General features: G+C 42.9%; 1 protein-coding gene across 3 annotated transcripts in view; it reads right to left on the bottom strand.

The window, feature by feature from the left end:
* The window catches only part of KLF12 (KLF transcription factor 12), a 225,108-nt gene that overhangs the window by 41,316 nt on the left and 161,159 nt on the right, over window positions 1-22,633 (bottom strand). For 2 of the 3 annotated variants that reach the window (XM_053384669.1, XM_053384670.1), the window contains exon 5: window positions 19,491-19,550. The exons of the other annotated variant lie outside the window; for it this stretch is intronic. In XM_053384669.1, the coding sequence (XP_053240644.1) occupies window positions 19,491-19,550 (60 nt within the window). The remainder of the gene's footprint in view (window positions 1-19,490; window positions 19,551-22,633) is intronic. 3 annotated transcript variants of the gene reach the window in all.

Raw genomic sequence — 22,633 nt, 5'->3', positions numbered from 1 at the left:
TTTTCCGACTTTACATTTAATAATTAAAGGCAATGGGACCAGATATCCATGATTTTGTGGGCTACAGTCCACCACTGGTTGCATGAAGAGTTACCCTGAGTTGCACACAGTTGGGTGGGGATTGTAAACAGTATTCTTAATTTGTTAATATTACTTCTTGGCTCTAGGTGGCACCAGAGCCTTAAATTTGTCTAGCTGTAATAAACTCTTTGGCCTTTGTTCTTCCTTCTTGAAGGTAATTCCATACTTCCTGCTTTCTCCACAAGATACAGACCTCACTGACCTGCACAGGGGAGGAAAAATTACTGCAGCGCTTTTTTTGCTAATAGGAACCGGACTATCCCTGTGCATAAGCAAAAAGATGCTGTGATGGGTGGAAACCAAGTGAGGATTAAAAGCCTGGAGAGGGAAGGGAAAAGGAACATTCATTCCCTTTTGCTATCAGTTGACTTGTTAAGGATCACTCAGAAGAATTCTTTATCCCCAACACATAAAGCTCTGGAGTAGGTAGACAAAGGATTTTAAAACACGCACACACACACGCACGCACACACATACCAGGCGGAAACAAATAATAAACAAGGGGCCTAAGAGGATCAGTGAGAACCTGGTGTTAAGATGCTCAATCCAGGCTGAAATGAAACTGTACACTTTGCAGATACGAAATAAAACGATGTAGAGGAAAACCAAGCGGACTCTCTTGCATTTGACACAAAGGCGAAAGTTGACACATGGCACAAAACCACGAGAACTCTGGTTTTACTTTGTTGGAAAGGAATGGCATATGGTAAGCACAGCTATTCAAAAGGAAACCTGGGAATGATGGTCAAAATTGTGTGTGTGCAAGAGTAATTTGTAGATTTGCCCTGGACTGTTGAGACAGTGGCAGAAACATGGCCGCATCAAACAGGGATGTGGGGGTATTGTTTTGTTTTTGTTCTAGCTATTTATTTGTGCTTCTATCTTGCATTTTTATCTTGTGAATTGCCCTGAGATCTTCGGACGAAGGGCGGTATATAAATTTAATAAATAATAATAATAATAATAATATTAATAGTTGAGACTTAAGCTGGCTCAAGCGTAATCTCAGGGGTGGGTGAAGGGTGCAAATGTGATTCTATACTGCAATTCCACAAAAGCAAAATAAGTAATAGAAGAGATCTTAACAGAAGCTTGGAATTTTGCGTTTCGGCATGGCGTTATAGCATATGCATATGCTATACATATGCACACTGTATTTAAACAAATTATGACAGAACAACATTCTATTTACTCCCTTTTTCTTATGTTAATAAGGCCTTAAGTCCCAACTAGAGAGCAGCTGTTAACTGTCACAAATATTATTCATAGCTATTACTCCAAGTCAGAGAATGACTAGAAAAGGGGAAACCTAAAATGAACTGGAAAATGAGGTTCCGAATTTATTATCAAATCCATGATTTCCTATCAACTGCAAGGCTGATTCAAGCATCTAAGATTGACAGCTGTCCAAGAATAATGCATGTAACAGGGAATGGCAAAGCTACTGAATGTAAGGGCTATTTACTTACATTAAATCAGAGGTGGTAAATTTGAACCTATAAAAGTTGTTGAGAGAGTTGTAGTCCATCGACATATGCAGGGCCATGTGCTCTCCACGGCTGCATTGCATCAAATGATGGCTTGTATGCAGATGGAAAAGTCAGAGAACAAGCACAAGAAACTAACTATTCACTTCACATCTCCTGATCAGTGAAGTTAATTTCACATATTCCGCGATGAGCTGTCAAGCAATGGTCACACATGCATGTGTGAACCAATCCAACATTACAAACTCACATTGACTTAAAAAGTTGATTTTAGTTAGCGAAGTTTTAGTACCCCTCATTAAAAGTTCTAGCGACGTTCAAACAAAACCCTTTTGAGGTTTTTTAAATTAAATTTTACAACCAAGGGGAATAAATTTTTTTTAATGAAATAAATAAACTGTATGCATTACAAAGCATACATCGGGGCATTCCTTGACACAAGCTTATATCTTCATTATTCTCTGTGGGTTAGTCACATGTTTATTAATGTGATGAAGGTTAGAAGAAATTGCCAATAAGATTTTGCGAAAATATATTTAAACATCAGAAGCAACTGACGTGCAGAATTACACCAACAGCCAAAACTAATAAATCAAAAGTATCAACTACCAAGCCAAAGGCAGCCGACCGCAAGATTTAGCAATCAGTTGTTGTGACAGGTGTCTATCAACATATATATTCTTTGTTATATACAAGTGGATTTACTATCTATTATCTGTCCTCACCTGCAGTATATCAAATCTAAGGTGTTCAGCATTTAGAAAAGGCTTGTTGATTTGGAAAGAAATCTGAACATTCTGCAGGGACAGAAACTACTGAATAAAATGTATGTTTATTAAGGAAGGTACCATTTTAAGCACAAAAATTCTCTAATTCTATATAGATGAAGCACTATAATTAGGGTTCCTATCTTAAAAGCTGCAGACAGAGAAACTCTTAAGGCTGGTTTTCTCAGACTACACAAGCTGGGTAAGTTCACAAAGCAAACCTTGAATACCTGACTCAAGACAGCGCTCCTTCCTCATCAAGGGAAATATTCCTCTGGAGCAAGAATGCCATCATCATACGGCAAGGAAACTGCCTCTAGACAATAGAGCCTTTTAGATAGACCCAGTATACTAAATTATTTCCATGCAAAGGGAACTATGCACTAACAGGCCATAATTGTTGACTCAAATATTTCTAACAGGAGGCTTTTTAAAACAAGCTTTTTCAAAAACACGGATGGAGGGAGATCTTCCTTATCTACTTCCAGGAAAACTGATCCAGTGCCAGTTAACCCTTTACAGGTGCCAAATTGCTCATGGTGGCTACCACACAAAAGGGATTCCACAGAGCTCCACAAACACCTCTCCTAACTGGGAGAACTGGCAGCAAAAATGGCAACTGTGATATGATGTTAGCAAGTCGAAAGCGATGAGGTAAAAAATAATAATAATCCAATTTCACATATATGCATATGTGGTCTGAACTGCTAGGGAATTGACCAGGAACGAGATACAGATAGCTCCATGAAAGTGTTGACTGAGTGTGCGGAAGCTGTGAATATTGTAAATTTCATGTTAGGGCTCATCAGGAAAGACATTTTAAATAAAATTGCAGCTATCATAATGCCGTTATACAGATCTATGGTGCGACTGTAATCACAAATCTATTGTAGAGCTGGAAGAGGTTCGGGAAAGGACAACTAAAACCAATCCCATGAGTGTAGATTTGTGGAGAAAGTAACATACGAGGTGATATGATCACATAGGGATTCCCAGCCTCTGGTGGTGATTTGGGTGAGGGAGGTAGCACATTTGTCAATGGCCCTCCTCATACAAATTGCTGCTAAGGAGTGAGTGCGTTTCAACAAAGGGAGCAACAGGAATACATTCTAAGTCTGGGGTACGCAACCTAAGGCTCAATCGCCTTCTCAATCCGGCCCGCGGACAGTCCGGGAATCAGCGTGTTTTTCCATGAGTAGAATGTGTGCTTTTATTTAAAATGCATCTCTGGGTTATTTGTGGGGCCTAGGAATTCGTTCTTTCCCCCCCTTCAAAATACAGTCCGGCCCCCCACATGATCTGAGGGACGGTGGACCGGCCCACGGCTGAAAAATGTTGCTGACCCCTGTTCTAAGTGTAGTAGAACTGGGATGTTTCCCTGTCCAGAAAACAAAAGCCTTGCAATGAGCAAAACGTGTATTCAAACAGAACATTCAAATTTAGAATATTTATCTCCACCCACAGTTGTGCATCTCTTACGTCAGCCATGTCCGAGTTCTAGCAGGGTGAGATCTACCATCCAATATCAAAAACGGGCAGTGATCTACCACACTCTCCCATTGTCATTCTTCAGCTTAAACATATTATCTTTGGCTGGGGATACCCAGCCAGATGGGCGGGGTATAAATAATAAATTATGATGATGATAAAAATAAGAACAAATTATTTCCCCCACACCGGCCCCCTCCCAGGGCCCTTGGCGCACAGGAAGCCAATTCACCCTGAAATGTCCAATTCCCCCCTTTACCAGACGAAGAGCTACGGGGGGGGGCAGTGGCTTACTTTCGAGGAAACACAACTAGGCTGGAGCTGGAAAGGTGGGCGCCAAGAGCCTTTCTGGGGCAGCCAGCTGACCGGGCGCCTCAGCTGACTGGGCAGTGCAGCCCACATGCACTACGGCAAGCTACGGCTTGCAGGGAGTGGTGGCAGGTGCCTCGCGCCTTTCTGGGGCTGGCCAGTTGGCTTGGCATCGCGGCCGTTAAAGCGCCAGCCAGAGCACTTGTTGCCATGCTGCCTGTGGAGTTACTCCAGCTGCAGTTGTGCGCTCTGAGGGTGCCCAGTGGCCATGGGAGAGGGCGGCGGGAGGTGGTGCCCCAGGCCTTGGTCGGGATCGACCAGAATCCATTGCAGGATCGACGAGTCGATTGCGATTGACGCCTTGGACATGTCTGTCTTACGGTATGTGTGCTACCTAGCTGCCAATGCTTAAGAAAGTATGAAGCAGCCCTGAGATTATATTATGGGAGACGACCAAACAATGTCTTGCCATGGCATAATACAAAGTAATGGCTAAATATTACACAACACGGCAATGATGCTTGCCTCTTTCTCAAAGAGAAAGTCTTCTCAGCCTATGTTCTTGGGCCAAAACTAGGTGGCATTGTCTGAGCATGGCGGGAATTTTGATGTGTTTCTGAAATGTGCTCTCCATTTTAAATTCTGTGGTCTGCAGGAGAATTAGAGCCAGTTCTTGCTTTTCTCCAGTTGCATCTGGTTCAAGGAAGGCCTTTTCCGAAAATGGGCCTAGCAGCCAATCAGTTTTCTTTTACACCTTTGAATCGCAGGAGCCAGCCAGCCAGCCAGTCAGCCTGTCTTTTGCTGCAGCTATTGCAGGGAGAGCAAGCAAGATGGGGTGAGGGCAAAGTTAAACTAGACTGGATTAGCAATGAAAATGGGTGATCAGCGTAATGAGATAATTCTATTACCTTTGTGTTCAAGCAATTTAGCCTTGACTGTTGCTGACCTTTGGTGATTGTGAGCACCACTGAAGCACAATACAATCCTTTTAATAATACAAAAAATTAAAAATCTGCCAGTTTTGCCTGGTATTGTTTGTATGCACACCCACACAGTTCTCTCCCTGCCTCTTTTGCCTCCGTAGGTCCAGTAAATGTTATTTTTGCAATATTTATGGACTTTTCACAGTGACAGCCAAGCCATTCTCCAAGGAGCCTGAAGTGGCATGCATTAGGTTGTACCATTTTACCGCCACCTGTGAGGCAGGGGATTTATATTCAGGGAACATGCTGGCAGAGCGGGGATCTGAACCCAGGTCTCCCCAAGCATAGCCTGAGATACTTCCTTGCAAATTTGTCACTTTCACCTGCTCATAGCTGTCAACTTACAGATTTGAAAATAAGGGACCAGCAGCCTTGAAAATAAGGGATCAGCAACCAAAATACGGGATCAACAATTACTTTGATAAAATACATATTTTGTTGCGTGCAAATGGCTTTAGATACCTATTAGGTCCATAAATTACCATATAGCATATATTCAACAGAAAAAAACAGCAACAATTTGTTGTTGACAAAGCACAGCTGGACATAGAAAGGGCCCCATTACCTTCAGTAGCTTATTTAAGGACATCATCAATAAGGGACAGCAGCGGGACATGGGGCTGGGATAAGGGACTGTCCCGCCAAATAAGGGACGCTTGACAGCTATGCACCTGCTTTAAGCAACCAACAATGTCACCTCTGTCTGAGCTGAGGTGAAAGCAGCCTCTGTTTTATGCATATATGCTTCATATGGTCCTCATGTTGCTGTGAGCCAAGTCAGGGTTTGTCCTACTATGTCACCCAAACCTGGGCAAACCATAGTGTGTCTCATTCCAGACAAATCACAAGCCAATGTTTCTTTCCCTTATTTTTTTTTTGAAATAATTTTTATTCGATTTCTACAAATTCATTCACACAAATAGTATTATCACTAATGTTAAACTTTACCCAAGATTCTTCCGAATCTCCAGACTTCCCTCCTCCCCTCCGTAGGTTCTTTAACTAACTTTTTAAACAGCATATTGTGAATCTGTCTAATTTATCATCCTTCATTGTACTGAAAGTCTACGTGTCATTGCAAGAGTTATTTAAATCCTGCCAAAGAGTTCAAGTGTTTACAGTGGTCTTTCAAGTACATTATATATTTATTCCATTCCTTGTTGAAGTTTTGATCCTCCTGATTTCTCATTTCCCTGGTTAATCTTGTCATCTCTGCATAGTCCAATAATTTCATCTGCCAGTCCACCCTAGTAGGTATCTTGCCGTCTTTCCATCTCTGGGCAAGAAGCATCCTTGCAGCTTACTAACCATGGCTTACTAACCATGGTTTATCTGGAGGAGACAAACCATTGAGCCTGGCTTCAGCTGACACACTAAGCTAAACCCTGGCTTAGCTCTCAGCAGTACCATGGGGCTGGAAGAGGAGCAAAAAGGCTATGACCTCTATTCTGGGAACCCTCACACTAATCCATGGTTTGGCTTGGTGTTACATGCAAACCAGGTCAATGAATCAGTGTTCTCCAAAATAACCTTGGATTTTAAGGCTTGATGGGCCAATCTAAGGCCATGTTTGGAGTGAAGGGATGGGACTTCATTTCCCCATGCCACCATTAGCACATGCATAGCTGGCTATACTGAAAATCCTATACTTTTAATTCCAGAACTGGAAGCAGGAGATGAAGTGTGGCAAACATTTTATATATGGCCTAGAGACTGTCCCTAATGAACGTCATGGTTTTCCTTCTTTGCCCTCACAGGGCTGAAACCTTGTTCGTTCATAATTTCTGCCATTTAATTCCATTTAATTCTCACGATGGTTCCACAGTGGCTTGTACCCAAAACAATGTGGATTAATTGACTTTCTTTTGAGGGCAAAGAGAAAGGGAAATGGTGCAGAGAAGAGTCTGAATGGAGGGGAGCAAAATTAAGGCCATTAGTTTGGTGAGGTATTGAGGGTGTGCAAGATATTTGGTGCACCTCTGTTTAACGTATCTTATTTGAAGAGCTCCCATTCATACAAAGAAAACAATAAGGAACAAGCGGTCAGTTTTTGTGACCTTTGTTTGCTCAGATTTACAATCACTACTTGCAACCCCAGGAATTCTTATTGTATTGCCCGCTAGTCTCTCTGTTGCCAACTGCCCTGACAAAGAAATCTCATTCCACAACTGTTCTTTATATCCTAATCAGTGATGTTGCACTTCACCGCTTCTAATAACTGCTCTAATATTTCCTCTCAAAATTCTACCTAATTATATATTGCGACTGTGTGTTCTCAACACAAGCCATTTGATACAGATTAACCCGCTGGGATGAATACTTTACAGAAACTACCTTTAAATGCCTTTTCAAAGTAAAATGATACCGGTTTGAAACAGATCTAAGGTTAACTTTTCAACTAAAAGTGTAGCAAACACATAAATAACTGGGGTATCGCTTGGGACAGGGAGGGAAACAGTGGGGAAGGGCGGTGAAATGGAATGGCTGAAAGTTTGAAAAGAAGCCCTCCACAGCAGAGGCCATCTTGACTTTTCCAATTTTCCAATTCCAAAAATGAGGGGGTGGTAGAAAGTTGTAACACAACTTGGGAATTCAAAAGATATTGTGGTTGAATTAATAAAATTTAGTGGTAAATAAAATGTGTGAAAAATTGCATAGAGATCATTAAAAATGATTGCCAAGTACTTGCAGTTATATTATGTATTAATATTATCACCTGTATTGATATATTATACATATTTTATATGTGCTGACACTCTCAGAAGGTAAAATTAAAAGCCTTTGGTTTTCTGAGAGCAGTTTATTTAAGGCTTAATCAAACGTAGACTTGTCAAGCCAAATGTTGTCCAATCACAAAAATAATAGCAGATCTGATTCCCCACCCTGCAAAATATGTATTTTAAGACCCCCTCATTGAAGAAATCTGCAAAAATTAAGTTTCACCCTGTAGTCCACATGGCAATGGTATTCTTTCCAATGCCAATTTGAGTCCTTCTCTGCTTTCGCTTATGCAGTCAAAAACATACTGCACATGCGCAACAGGGGAGAGTCAGCCAACTTAGAGTCTACCTATAGAAATTTCAGCTGGATGGTGGTTACACAGGGGGGAGAGTTCCTGGCCCATCCAGCACACCACTAGTGAAGACTGTTAATGACACTGGAGCCAGCCACCACTTTTGTTTTGATGCCCACCAGAGGCTTTTTTATGCATCTCCTGTTTTGGATGAGGGCTGCAAAATATATCTGCCCTAAGCCACATTCCAAATGTCAACAGCTCCCCTAGTGTGTCTTAGCATTCCATGCCAGTGAATAATTATGGGGCTGTTTTGAGCCCTCACCCCCAATGTGAGGTGTCTTGGTCTTCAGATATTTTTAAGTGTACCTCAGGTTAACCCAGAGTTTTCTGGTGCTTTTCTCTCATGCATCAGTGGTGTGGTTTTGGTCCGTATACATGGGAAGACTCAAATCGGTATTACCATATAAGTGATTTATATTGCTATACCCCATTTTTTGAAAAAAATGAAGCGATTCATTTAAATATGGACATCCTTGGATTCTCTCACAATTCCTGCTGATTCCCCAAGAATACTCTCATCACGTGAGAGTTTTTAAGAAGGGAGGAAATAGGAACATTGCCTACCTATGGGTGAAAGGGGGGGGAGCTCTGATCAGTGTTCAGCATCAATAAAACGGCACTGAAGTCATTGATTCCAACATGCAAAGCAGTGTCCTTAATTTCAAGGTGCAAGTTTGTTGAGCCCAAGAGTTATATACTGAAATCCAGAAGATGGTTTCAGTATGTTTTCCTATCTGCAGCTGAATGCCAGGCCACGTCAATTCTGTAAATTAAGAGCAAGGAATCTGGGCAGTTATCACTCACTAAACTACTGCTCTCTTGCAGGTTTTACTCAGTGACTATATAAATTTGTGCACATTACAAAAACGAATGTCATGATGACAGATGGGATAGGAATGTTCCTCTAGACCAGCGTCATTTGCTGTTCCCATTTATACAACCAATTCACCTATTTACCCCACCACAAAAGACACAAAAAATGTGCACACAGTACTCATTGGCCCCTTATCACACAGTTGCTCATACGCACAGACACACATGTATTGCATGTATTTACTAATTCCATTCATGCTGATCTCACTCATACGCACATGTGTGACATACACACACATATAAAAGCACTGCAGAATTGTAAAACTTGCTTCTAGGCTTAGCTTTTGTTTTAAAATATGTGTTCATCTCTTGAGTAAGCTAAGTCGTAAGAGATAGGGAAGTGGGAAAATATAGCCGGTCAGGTGGATCAGTGTTGAACTGCTGAACAGGGACCCGTATCTCTAGCCATGAGGCTAGATATTCTGAAGTATTTGTTCTTCATTCTAATATTAGATGAGCACATGTAGTTAGTGAGAGCCAGATAACTAGCCAAGGCCCTGAATTAAAACACCCCAGCAACAAAAGAAATGAATTGGCCTGAAATGAATTGTTTCACAGTATTAAACCAATTTTAATAATGTGATTTGAGCACGAGTACTCTCTGCAATTCTTTTCCCCCCCTCCTTTTTAAATATCCATAATGGGTAATTGAGCAGATGCTATTCTGCAGCAGCTAATAGAATTTGGTTCCACCTCCTTAAAAGGACCAACTACCGTTTCCCTTGAAGACCGCAGTGCATCTCTGCACTTCAACAGTTCGCCCTCTCCCTGCCATTCCCTTTATCTATATTCTTCTCCAGTGGCTGTTTGGTGTCTGCTGCAGCTGAGCTGCTCTGCACAGATTTTCTTCTCAGTATGTGGGGAGGGGGGGGGGCTGTGTGTGTTAATTATGCAGAGAGATGGAGACGAGCCAGACAGCCCCTCTGGTGAACTGTCTCATGCATGCGTGGCCTACTTCCTGCTGTTTTGCTGCTAGGGGGATCACCTGTTGGTTTTGGCATCCGTTCAAACTGAGGCCGAACGGAAATGACAGAATCAGCTAGAAATGAGAGAGCCAGCCTCAACTCCAGCTACACCCCACCACCAAAACACGCGCGTGCCAAGGGAAGCGCAAAAACAGATGATTGCTGAGTGACCGAGCCATTTCGTGCAGGAGCTAAAAAGGGAGGAAATGGCAGAGAGAAATGAAATGTTTGCAAGAGATGGTACCTTAGTCTTTGCCTGAGAGATGCAAGTAGCAGCATGGCCTCCCCATCCTCACAAACGGATGGCTGAGAGGGTTAATTCCCAACCATCACTGCCACCCCCTCATGCAAATCCTTCCAAGAGTCACCCATCCAGCTTTTACACACATAGGCTTTCTTGCCTTGCTGTCCGAGGGAATAACATCCTAGCTTTCCCCAGGAAACCAGCTGCACAACTAATAAGGACTTACTACTGCCATGGTGGAAGGATAAGGAAAACTTAATTCTCCTGAAATGTCCTCATCGGCTCACCTATTGAAGGGTGCAGGAACCCTGTCACCCTGGCTGGCAGAGATCTGGGTCGCCCCACTTGGCACAGAAAGGCAATTACTAAGGACAAGCCAGCGATTATACGCTTTAACTCTGAAAGCCAAGAACGGCAAGTTCCCCAGGATCTGCTCATTAGCCGAAGGTATGAAAACAACCCCGTCGTAATTTTCAGTGCAATTTCTCCAATCCGCCGAGACACATTTGGGCAGAACAATCAATGCAAACTTTCTGGTGTGGTTTAAGGCATTTTCAAAAAGGGCTCCTGCATAGTCGACGGTATTTCCCACCCAACACGCCTACACCAGCTTACTAAAAAAAAGCCACAGGAAGATGCCAAAAATGAACGCTTACTAAAATAATAGGAAAAGGCCAAAATTACTTCTCAAAACAGAAGGTTCTTCTTTCTCTGCAGCAACAGAACGGTGCCCTCGAGGCTGCTTCTTTCAGTGAAAATGCTTCATGAATATTCAATGACTATTCAGTCCCAAGTTTTCGCACTGGGAGCCAATGTAGGTCTTTCTAGACCCGTGTTATGTGGTCCCAGTAGCTGCTCCCAGTCACCAGTCTAGCTGCCGCATTCTGGATTAGTTGCAGTTTCCGTGTCACCTTCGAAGGTAGCCCCATATAGAGCGCGTTGCAGTAGTCCAAGTGGGAGATAACCAGAGCATGCACCACTCTTGTGAGACACTCTGCGGGCAGATAGGGTCTCAGCCTGCGTACCAGATGGAGCTGGTAGACAGCTGCCCTGGACACAGAATTGACCTGTGCCTCCATGGACAGATGTGAATGACTCCCAGGCTGCTCACCTGGTCCTTCAGGGGCACAGTTGCCCCATTCAGGACCAGGGAATCCTCCATACCTGCCCGCCTCCTGTCCCCCCAAAACAGTACTTCTGTCTTGTCAGGATTCAACCTCAAGGCTTTACCTTAAGAAGCAGTCTAAAAATGCTTTAATAACTAAATTAAATGAAGGGAACCCTCAATTTCCCTAGGCCTAGAACACAAGTTAAGAACCATTGATCCAGATGATAGATAAATTAGGCAAGCACAGTGCTGTTGCCAAAGATGGCGCAGAATATTGGCTTTACTTTAGTGTGGTTTCCTCATTTAAATTCCTAGCTCTCTGCAGGCCCTGGGGGCGGGACCAGTAGCAGTAGTAGGGCTGCACCGCTTACCTGACTGCCCTTTGGCCTGGTTGTTGCTGCATACTGGGATGGAAAGTTGGAGAGGGTGGTGCGATGCAAATACACCAGCTGACCCAACCTGCTGCTTCCTCAAGTGGATGGTATCAGGAACAGATAATCCTCGTCATGTATCCGGGAATGGGGAGGGACTTATGCGGCAAGGTAAACAGGACCCAAGGGATGCAGGTGGCGCTCTGGGTTAAACCACAGAGCCTAGGACTTGCCGATCAGAAGGTCGGCGGTTCGAATCCCCGTGACGGGGTGAGCTCCCGTTGCTTGGTCCCTGCTCCTGCCAACCTAGCAGTTCGAAAGCACCTCAAAGTGCAAGTAGATAAATAGGTACCGCTCTGGCGGGAAGGTAAACGGCATTTCCATGCGCTGCTCTGGTTTGCCAGAAGCGGCTTAGTCATGCTGGCCACATGACCTGGAAGCTGTACGCCGGCTTCCTCTGCCAATAAAGCGAAATGAGTGCAGCAACCCCAGAGTCAGCCACGACTGGACCTAATGGTCAGGGGTCCCTTTACCTTTAAACAGGACCCAAACCGTAGAACAACAGAGGAACAAAACCACTGGGGACAACAAAACCAGCTCTTCTGCCAGCCATGATTACATCTGCTAGCATGCTGATTTATACTTCCTCCTTTCCCAAGACTGCCTTGATCCCATTTGTTTCTTTTAACATTCACCAACCACACCTTGAGCCAAAAGGTTTTAGGAGGTAGCATTAAATCTTAAGATCAAACTTGCACATCTGCCTGGAAATAACATTTTTTTCCAGTTTAAATTTAGCCAGCAAAGCAAAAGCGAGACCATGTTTTTGCAGCTAAATAGCAAGTGGCAGCCTTCAGGATCGTCAAGGTGATGGTGTTGCCTTTGGGGAACTGATAATGCTTTAAAGACTAGCGTTGCCTTTGGGGACGTTTACTGGTTCCCCCACTACTCGAAAAAATATCCTGAGTTGCCCATACTCTCTTCTCACGGGAAAACATTTCCTGTAAAAGGATGCTTCTGCCTACTGCTCAGAAAAATGGGGAGTACAAAACAATATTCTAAATTTAAAGTGGGATGGGTTTAGTAAATTAATACGCTAATATAGATGTAACTTACTGGGTGATTTTGATAGATGTATGTTTGCTGATATTGCCTGTAATGGTAGGGCAATTTTAAAATTTGATTTTAATAATACATGGAGCCGCCAATTATGTTTGAGAATGTTCGGTCATGTTTGACCATTTGTGATTTAATTATTGGATTCTGGAATGGCCAATTGGCTGGGCAATAAACTTGAGAATAGTACAATGAAGCTCGCACTGGCAAATCGCAGAGCACAAAACAATGAGCTGTTTGGGCTAAATATAAGAGCCGAACCATCCATTACATGCAAACATGTGTAATAGAACCCCAATAGCGGTTTCTTTCATTTGTTTCTTAAAAAGAGAAGCTTTGGATGTGGGACCTTTGAAATAAACAAGTCGCAGCTTAACTCTTTCTCTGTCTTCTTTTTCACTGCTCCAAATTAACACAAAGTTTCCTTACTTCCCTCCCACTTCTTGGTTTCCAAAAATGTGTTAGTTCCTGCAAATGGCCTGCAGTTTCTCAGCTCCAAATCGCTACCTCCCCAAATCGCTTTTCTCCTTAAAATAAATGGTCAGTTAAGACAGGTCTGTGTACAACATGCAGTCAGACCTCCTGGGGAATTTGTGGAGTTCTGAGCTCAATCACAGCAGAATCGAGAGTCTCATCTACAATATTGCACCGCTTGCCTAGACATACACACATCTATAGGTCCTGCCCGTTAAGTTGCTAAAACCAGCACACTTTTCAGTTACAAAGTCCTGCTCATTAATCAGGGGTGACTAAGTATCCTTCTTTGATTAGTTGCCGTTGCCGATAATGAAATCCGATATGCAGTTACACAGAATGAAATCCTTTTAATCTCTTATTCCAGCAGAGTAAGTCAAACACTGGTGTTAAGTATCCAAGATAGTGCAATCAATCCTGATTAAGCCCTCATATTCCTGGATCTCTTTATGCTTAAAACGAGTCAATTCAGGTCTCTTTCAGCGCACAATTGCACGATTCGTCTTGCTTTGTTGCTATCTCTTTCCTATCCAGCAACAGGTTCTTTGGAGTTTTTTGCAAGGGGGGGGGACATGTTTCAAATCAAGCATGTAAATACGTTTTATTCCTTGATGCTTGTTCGTGCAGCATCATTAATCCTCAGCATGAAATCAATAGGCTTAAAATGCTTAATCACATCAAAATGCAACGTACAAATCCACACCGATGATTTTTTGTCTAGTAGGGATGGAGATAAACAGCATTCCTAGGAAGCCTGTCTTCTCATCAGAAAAAAAAAATACTCAAGGCTATATGAAGAATGTAAATAGATTCTCTTTCTCACATTCATTCTGTAGCATTATCTGTTAAGGCCGACTCCAGAGACACAACACAACCCTTAAAAAATGGCTGCATTTTCACTGTGGGTGTATTTGTGTAGAATATTGCTTTGGCTCTACCATCAGAGAACTCTTTCATCTAGGGATGTCCAACATCTGTAGTCTTGGGGACCACTGCACTTTCCAGACAATAATTCAAGAAGAGGGGGTTGAGAGGTATATTTTGACAATCTTATGTATGCTTAGTCAGATGCAAGTGCCATTTCATTTAATAGTATTTACTCTCGGGCAAGTGTAAAAGGATTGCTTTTGACTGATTTTACATATAGAATTATTTTCAATTGTTTGCATGTACAGAATTGTTTTTACATATGGAACTGTTTTCCGTAGTTTTTATCGTTGATGTTTCTGTTACGAAAAGGCTTTGAGAAATCTTATGGGAAGTGATTCATAAATGGAATCAAGTAAATAAATAAATACACTCAATATTGATTAATTGGTTAGATTCATTTTCAAAAAGCATGTCGATACAGTCAGACTGAATGTTAAGTACAATGTCCATGCAATTAAAAGCATGGATGAACATGAATGAGTGGGTGCAGGGAGGGGGAAGGAAACCCAGCCAGATGGGCAGGGTAGAAATAGTTAATAATAATAATAATAATAATAATAATAATAATAATAATAATTTAACAAGGGTGTTGAAAAAGGTAAGCATTATCAGTGTGAACAAAAGCAGAATACACACACACACAGAGAGAGAGACATAAATGAATGAGACAAAATGCAAGTAATTTCACCTTAGACTTAGAAAATAGTATTTAACAAGATCATTCAAGCCAAGCAATGCATCCTACCCACAACCATTTCCCCCTTACATGAAACCCCAACGGCTGTTCCACAGCTGTCAGTCAGAGAGTAAGCCAAGCTGTGATCTAAGAAGGCAACAACAGGCCCTCATGTCAACGTGCAAAAGCTACATTCTAGAATTTGGCACCTGGATTTTCCAGCTGCCAAGCACAACCCATCTGGCAAAAGGGAGCTTGCTGTGTGGCCAAAGGAGAATCAGAAAGAAAAGGAGGCTGCAAGAGCCAAGTGAATGCCAGGCAGAGAGCAGAAAGGGCGAAGGAGAAATATGAACTTGGTGACATTTATAAAGCATTGATTGGGGAGTTATTATCATATATTAAAAAAAAATCAACCCTAGTGTGGGTCTCTGCAGATAGGAGCAAGCTTGCTTCTCAAAAGCTAGAGGTTCGTTGATTTATTCAGAAACATGTAGGAAACTCTCTAAGCTGTGCACAGAATGTAATTATACAAAAAACCAGCAAAACTGTTAAAAAACAAGTGTACAGATAAAATCAGCAAAACAAATAACTAAATTTAAGGTTGCTGAAATAAAAAGTCCTGAGCATGTGTCTCAAACAATATCACAAGGACACCTGCCTAAGCCCTTCATCCCAGATTGCTACTCTTTACTTTCTTCCATAAATCAATATTTGCCATTCTTATGGAGGATAGTGATCTACTACACTTGGAAATGATACTTGTGGTTAGGGCAAAATCCGCCCATCGCCCCTGACACTGGGAGACCCAGCCAGTCTTTACTGACAGGCATGTGTGCAACGTATGGCTACACATTGCGGTCCCTGAGGGTCCTTGCAATGCAATTCCTGCTCATGAAACCCTCCTCCATAATGGCAAACGTTAGTAATAAATCAGTAGTCCACATCTAACCATACAACTCTGCAAATCACTTACTTCGCTGCCCTACTTGGTGAACTATTCCCTCTCCTTTAAAAATAAGAATAATTCTCTAACATACTCATTTAGCTTCATCTAATATTGCTCTGGAAGGGCATCGAAGCTGCATGGTCAAGAAGAAAGGAGAAACTATATTTCAGAAGTCATGGGAACATGTAAAGAACACGTTCCAGGTACATCTGTAGCAGTTCTAACCACCCTGTTGTTCATTCTCCACTAAAGGATGGCTACTGCACATTAGACATGGCATCAGAAAGACATGCTACACCCATGAGCATAATTCTAGTTTTAGCTACATTCAGTTTTTGCAAGTCTGACCCCAAAAATGATGAAGCAGAAGACGTTAAGAAAGAATAGGGCAGACCAGCGTTTTAAGGAGAGCAAAACAAAACTGTACTTTCAGCACACTGAAAGTAACGGATTCTCCAAGATGACTCACACAGAATGGGTTGGGTCAACAACTTCTCTATCAAGACCCACTGAAAACTCTCTGACAGGAGCACCATTAAACACATCTGCCAGTTTTCATGTGATCCATCCATATCAAAGCACCTGATATATTAGGTATTAGCAGAGCACCCATTACTTGAAGGATGACAACCAACCACATCCAAGCAAAGCAACACAAAATGTCCTTTCACTTTTTTCCCTAGCAGTATGGACCTTGCAACTAGCTCTTAACGAGGCCAAATATTTGCTTATTCTCTGCTGAAAGCATGTACGTGTCAGTCTGCAGAGAAGAGCTGATGGATGGACTCTTCACCTAGTCTTCTGCCTGCTACTTTCTCCCTGCGACATCTTTCAGCTGTTTTTCTCCACTCAACATGGTGAACACACACATGGCAACAGAATTGGCGGGGGGGGGGGTTCCTACGAGGGAGAAGAGTTAAACACTTGCTGTTTTTCTTCTACAGATCCCTTCTTTGCATATGTGGCTTTGACGTTCTGCCACTGCAGCTTGGGTCTCAAAGAGAAAACACAAATTCTCTCCCCAACCGGGGAAAAGATGTATGCATGCATGTGTACACATGAGAGAGCTGTATAGATTTAGATAGATAAGATAGATTTATGTGTGTGTGGATGAGAGAGAGACTAGAACTTCTAAGCGTGCTTCAATAATACATCCTTGTGGCCAGCTATGACAGACTAACACGGATGGTGAACCAACAAAATTTCACTGTCTCAATTCTCACGTTTCTACTCTAATGTGGGCTGGAAGTTTATACATACAGCTGTTCCTCTTTGACCTGGATTTAAACTGAACTTTCATTGGACCTTAACCTGACAGTCAATACTGCAGTCAGCACATTGTCATTTAAAGCATCAAAAGGCAAGAAACATGTCAACAGTTACAGGCATCTGCAGTCACCTGAAGTTACGTTGCTGCTTGCAACACTCCAAGCTACTGAAGTACGAAAGCACCAAACACCAAAACTGACACTTGGCTTCAGTGTATGCCAGTAAGCACCTGCAATTGTCTGTATGCTGTCCGCATGTGTGGCCAGGTTCTGTTGCAATCTCTGCAGCTGTTGAAATTGCAAGGTTGGATTCCTAAGGACCATGCAAGTCCTTGCACCCCAGTGGCCACAAATGGATTAAACAGGCTTAAGTAGAAGAGCAGTTCTACAAGGTCAAAGCACGATGCCAGCCAGACTGAAATAATTCACCGATGTCGGGCATAGGCAGACTTGGCCCTCCAGATGTTTTGGGACTACAACTCCCATCATCCCTAGCTAACAGGACCAGTGGCCAGGGATGATGGGAATTTTAGTCCCAAAACATCTGGAGGGCCGAGTTTGCCTATGTGGTGTTCTACACAGCAGTGTTCACTTTTAAAACTGAGCTTGTGTACTGCCACTGCTTGTGTAACATTAGGTGCTGGTCTGGCTTTCTAGCACGATATGTACAGCAGGTAGGGTCCAGATTCAGCACCAACACTGCAGCACTTTTGGGTCTTTCTCATCTCCTGGGAAGTCAAGCACATATGATGACATCAGTTTCAATGAATACAGAGTAAAGGTTAACGGGCACAGATTCACAGGGGACAACATCTGGCTAAGGCCCACACTTCATACTTTGTGCCAGGGACATTGCTGCCACCACAGGAAAGGGCCAAAGTTCAGTGGCAGAGCACACATGCTCTGCATGTGAAAGGACCCGGGCTCAGCCTCTGGAATCCCCAGGCAGGACTGAGAAAGCCTCATCTCTGAAACCCTGAAGAACTGCTTCCAGTCAATGGAGACCAGGAATGGGGAAGCTGTGTTGCTCCAGAGGTTGTTGGAAGTCCAACTCCCATTACCCTTGACCACTGGCCATGTTGGCAATGGTTGATGGGACCTGGAGTCCAACCACATTTGGAGGTTGACAAGCAAGTCATCCATTGTGTAGACTAGGGGTTGTCAACCTGGTCTCTACCGCCCACTAGTGGGTGTTTCAGGATTCTAGGTAGGCGGTAGGGGGTTCTACGACACAAGCTGAATCCTCCTTCCATCAAGCACTGGCAGGCGGTAAGGAAATTTTACCATTAAGAAAGATGCATTAGTGGGTGGTAGGTATAAAAAGGTTGACTGCCCCTGGTGTAGACAGACTGATGGAGCAAGGGTCTGGCAGACAGCTTCTTTTGTTCCAAGAAGACAAACGGTAGGTTCTATTCTGGATAGGGATCCATTCATGTAAAGCAGCTCCTGTGTGGTTTATACTGGTTCCAACCGTCCCAACAATGTCATCCCAAAACAAAGGCTTTTGCTGGCATGGTGGAAACCAGCCCAATCCCTGCTGGACATGCTTCACACAACTGCCTTCCCATGCGGACAGAAATACATAGTATTTGCTTTCTCAATGGCAATCATGTACAATGTGCGAAGCAGCCCTCTGGTGGGCAGATGAAGTGCAAATGGAAGAATTATAAGTGTTGTGAACCTGGTGGTAAAAATACTGAATGTGAGCTGACTGGCAAACAAGGCTTCCTTCTCCCATCTATTTGTGTTCAATGTCCACAGATGCAGAGTTTGGCCACCTATCGGGACGGCAGCAATTTTGATACATCAGGCCTGCCGAACTTGCTACCGTCCAAGATGAATGTAGCCCACCAGGTGCTTAATAGGGCCGCCCCCACCTGTTTCTGCAGACTCAGGCAGGCTGTAAGAATTGGATATTTACCATGCCCCAGAGGGCTGCTTTTGACTAGCTGAATCTCAAGCTGTTCATCTAAGGCAGGGCTAGCCAAAATGGTGTCTCCCAAATGTTCTTGGGTGCTCTCACCACACCTGATCAGTGGCCAGGCTGGCTGGGGAAGTGTAGTCCAACAATATCGGGAGGATATAATGTTGGAGCCCTTAGAGATTTTTGGACACCAGTGGCCCCCACACACGCTTTCTAGTGAAGAGGGAAACAATGGAGCAAAATACGGAAGTGCTGACTTTGCACCTGCCCTCCAGAAATCCTTTGTTTTATTTTGCAGTGGCCAGCCACGTGACAGAGGGAAATCAAACAGAAGCAAACTGCTTCCCAGAAATTTCAAGTACACAATATCAACATTATATAATGCACAATAAAATACTTCATACCTGGAGTTGAAAAAACGAAAAGTGTTAACAGCTGACCTGGCACAGCCCCACATGCTCTCTCTGGAAATTGAACACAGACAATTAGCAATTTTAAGATACCCCAAAGAACGTCAGAGGGGGTAGACAACAGGGAGGGGAACGTACAGGGGGGGAAAAACCACAGCCCCAACATCAAGCACAGACAGCCTACACCTAAGATTTTGTATCCTTCCAGCTGAAATTCCCCTGGAGCAGCAATGAAACAGTGATGGATTTAATCTTACAGGGACAGAGTCCATCACTGGGTAATTTAAAGTGTTTTTAAAAAACGATAGCTATGACTTCTTTTTCAATGGAAATATCTGACATTTATTTCAACTACATTTGCTGTTAGGATTTAGGGCTGTCGTCAGCTACTTAGAGTAGACCCACTCCATTTAATCTGCTAGGAGCAGGAGTACACTTCAAACCAGATAACCAAAATTAGGAATATAAGGGCACAATTCCTGCAAGGTCAGGATAAGTCCCACCTTTTTCTCTTAGTGCTCCACTGTGCTCCAGCTATTGCAGAGAATGGAAGGTTGTCTTGCTTCCAGTTACATTCCAGCCCAAAGCTCCTGTGAGGAGTTTACTTGAGCTTGAAGCTCAAGGTAAATTATGAGCTGGGACCTGGGATGGGTGAAAAACAGGAAGCATGCCAGCTTCCCATTCTGGGTAGTGGCCAGGATCCGACTCTGGATGCTTGCCAAGGAGGTATTCTGGAGAGGCCCTGCGACCTAGTTTAAAAAATTTATTTCTCAGGTTGGCAGAGTTTATGCAGAAATTCACAAATTCAGAATTTCAGCAGCTCTGAGGGAAAAGGCAGAAATAATGAAGCATAATGACAGGCACTTTATGAATAATAATAAAATGATATCGGCACTGAAGTGAAATACCGGACCATGTTTGCTTTTCGACACACCGATGAAAATGCTAGGAGTAAAGCATTTTAGTTTAGAATTGAAACGTAGCGATTTCACAGAAAACAGTAGTCTAAGGTGTACAAATTTCAGCAATAAGTATTTCAGAACCAGGCTCCTAAGATGTATGAAACGTCCCTTCCAATTCTATGATTCTATGGTATCTATGATTCTGGAAGAATTTTGATCATCTGCATTATTGGCTAGGAAATGGGATTCATTCAGTGGCAAAAACAAACAGTTATACCATTTAAAACAGTAGTAGTCTCAGCAGCAACAAAAACAACAACTTGCAACTGGTCTGCAAAACCTCGTGCCTATCTGCTTGGAATATTCCATGATATTTTTCTGAAGGAGGCATGCATTAAGCCACTGGAAACTACATGGGAGATTTTGAAGATATTATAGAAATAGGGCAGAAATAGGGTAGGCTTGCCATACATCAGGGAAATGTCCTGGTTTTCGGGTGTAAAAATGGCGTCAGGGAAAACCCGAATGTATGGCAATGCGATGAAAAAAGCAACGGAAACAGCGTAATTTTACATTTTGAAATATGGCAACCCTACATGGATGCTATTACGCTGCATGAATTCTAATGTACTGAACAATGAAAAACACAAAAGGTGCTATGGATTAAGAACTGCAACCTGGTGAAAATTTGCTTGGGAGTATGTCCCAAGTATGGGCGACATACTTCTAAACTAGTGCTTTCCAAATTTCTGAGAGCTTAGGTGCACACATTTTTATTTAAAATTGGAGGCACCCGAGTATATCTCCCCGCAAGTTTAGTTTTAGAAGATATAAAAGAGTACGTAGGCGCACCTTCTGATCTGAAGATAGGAAGCTCACATTAGAGACATGGTTTGGACACATGTCTAAACTTGTACAGTGACGCTCGGGTTGCGAATGTGATCCATGCGGGTATCCCATTTGCAACCTGCAGCGCCGCGTCTGTGCATGCGCGGATTGCGAGTCGATGCTTCTGCGCATGCGCATAGCACAATTTAGCGCTTCTGTGCATGTGCAAGCACCAAAACCCGGAAGTAATCCGTTTGGGTACTTCCGGGTTCGGTGCGGTGCGCAACCCGAAATCACACAACCCGAAGCATCTGTAACCCGAGGTATGACTGTATGCTCCCTGCGCCACCCAAAATCCTCTCCAACAGCTGTTAGAAACTGGAAGCTTTATTATTATTATTATATCTCCTCTGAAATAACTACAGTTTTGTGTGACGGCTGAACACGAAACTGTGGTAATTCTAAAGGCAGTAGGTCAAAACGGAAGTGAACATTTCTGATTTCATCTTCACGGCTGTTCTGAGGGGGGGAAGGGAGGAGCAACAGTAAATCGTGGAATAGCATAATGTCCGAATGCAACCACTCATAAAAACAAGCGGCAGGCTTCTCTGATAGCGGGTGATGTGTGGTTGCATGAGGGCATGATCCACTCATATCTAATGCACCAGTGCTCCAGAATTAACTAACCCCAAAGGAGGCTGACAGGAAGCTGGGACACCCAGAGGTATGAATCATACACAGTTGTAACTGGTAGTTTTACCATGAAGACTGGTGTTCTGGACAAAGAGGACCTTCTATTATTTAATGCTTTTCTTGTGGTAAACATTTTCGGTATTATTACATGGCTATGGTCTAGCTAATGTGAGATACATGCAGAATGTGGGATGCAAAATAACTTCCCCCATTATTTTCACGGGACAGGGGCAATGACTAGGGAAGGGCATTCATTCAAAACAAATGAAAAATCAAACTCAACGGGAAGCCTTCACTTAAAATTTCATTTGTTACGGAATGAATGCAATCACTTACTAACGGGATACAAATGGGATTTGTTTTCATTGCACTATTAAACACAATTGAATACCCAGGCACAATACAACTGGGGAAATAAAATGGCAGGAGGAGGAGGCCCCTGAAATCAGCTCTGTTGCTGTCGCCACAAATGGCAATGGCAGCAGCAAAAGAAAATAACACCTTCCCCGTAAAAGCAAGGGGGAAAGGCTCACGTAATTAATGTAAGCCACAGAAATGGGAAAGAACCATTCAATTTGATGTGATTAAGATCACCCCACCTTCCATCCAAGGTGCGCAAGGTGCCCATGGCAGACACACTCATTATTATTATTTTAATCCTTACAAGGTAATAATAATAATAATAATAATAATAATAATAATAATAATAATAAT

The sequence above is a fragment of the Podarcis raffonei genome, chromosome 4, assembly GCF_027172205.1.
Source record: "Podarcis raffonei isolate rPodRaf1 chromosome 4, rPodRaf1.pri, whole genome shotgun sequence".
NCBI lineage: Eukaryota > Metazoa > Chordata > Lepidosauria > Squamata > Lacertidae > Podarcis > Podarcis raffonei.
The sequence above is the reverse complement of the archived record's forward strand: the minus strand, read 5'-3'. Positions and strand labels throughout refer to the sequence as shown.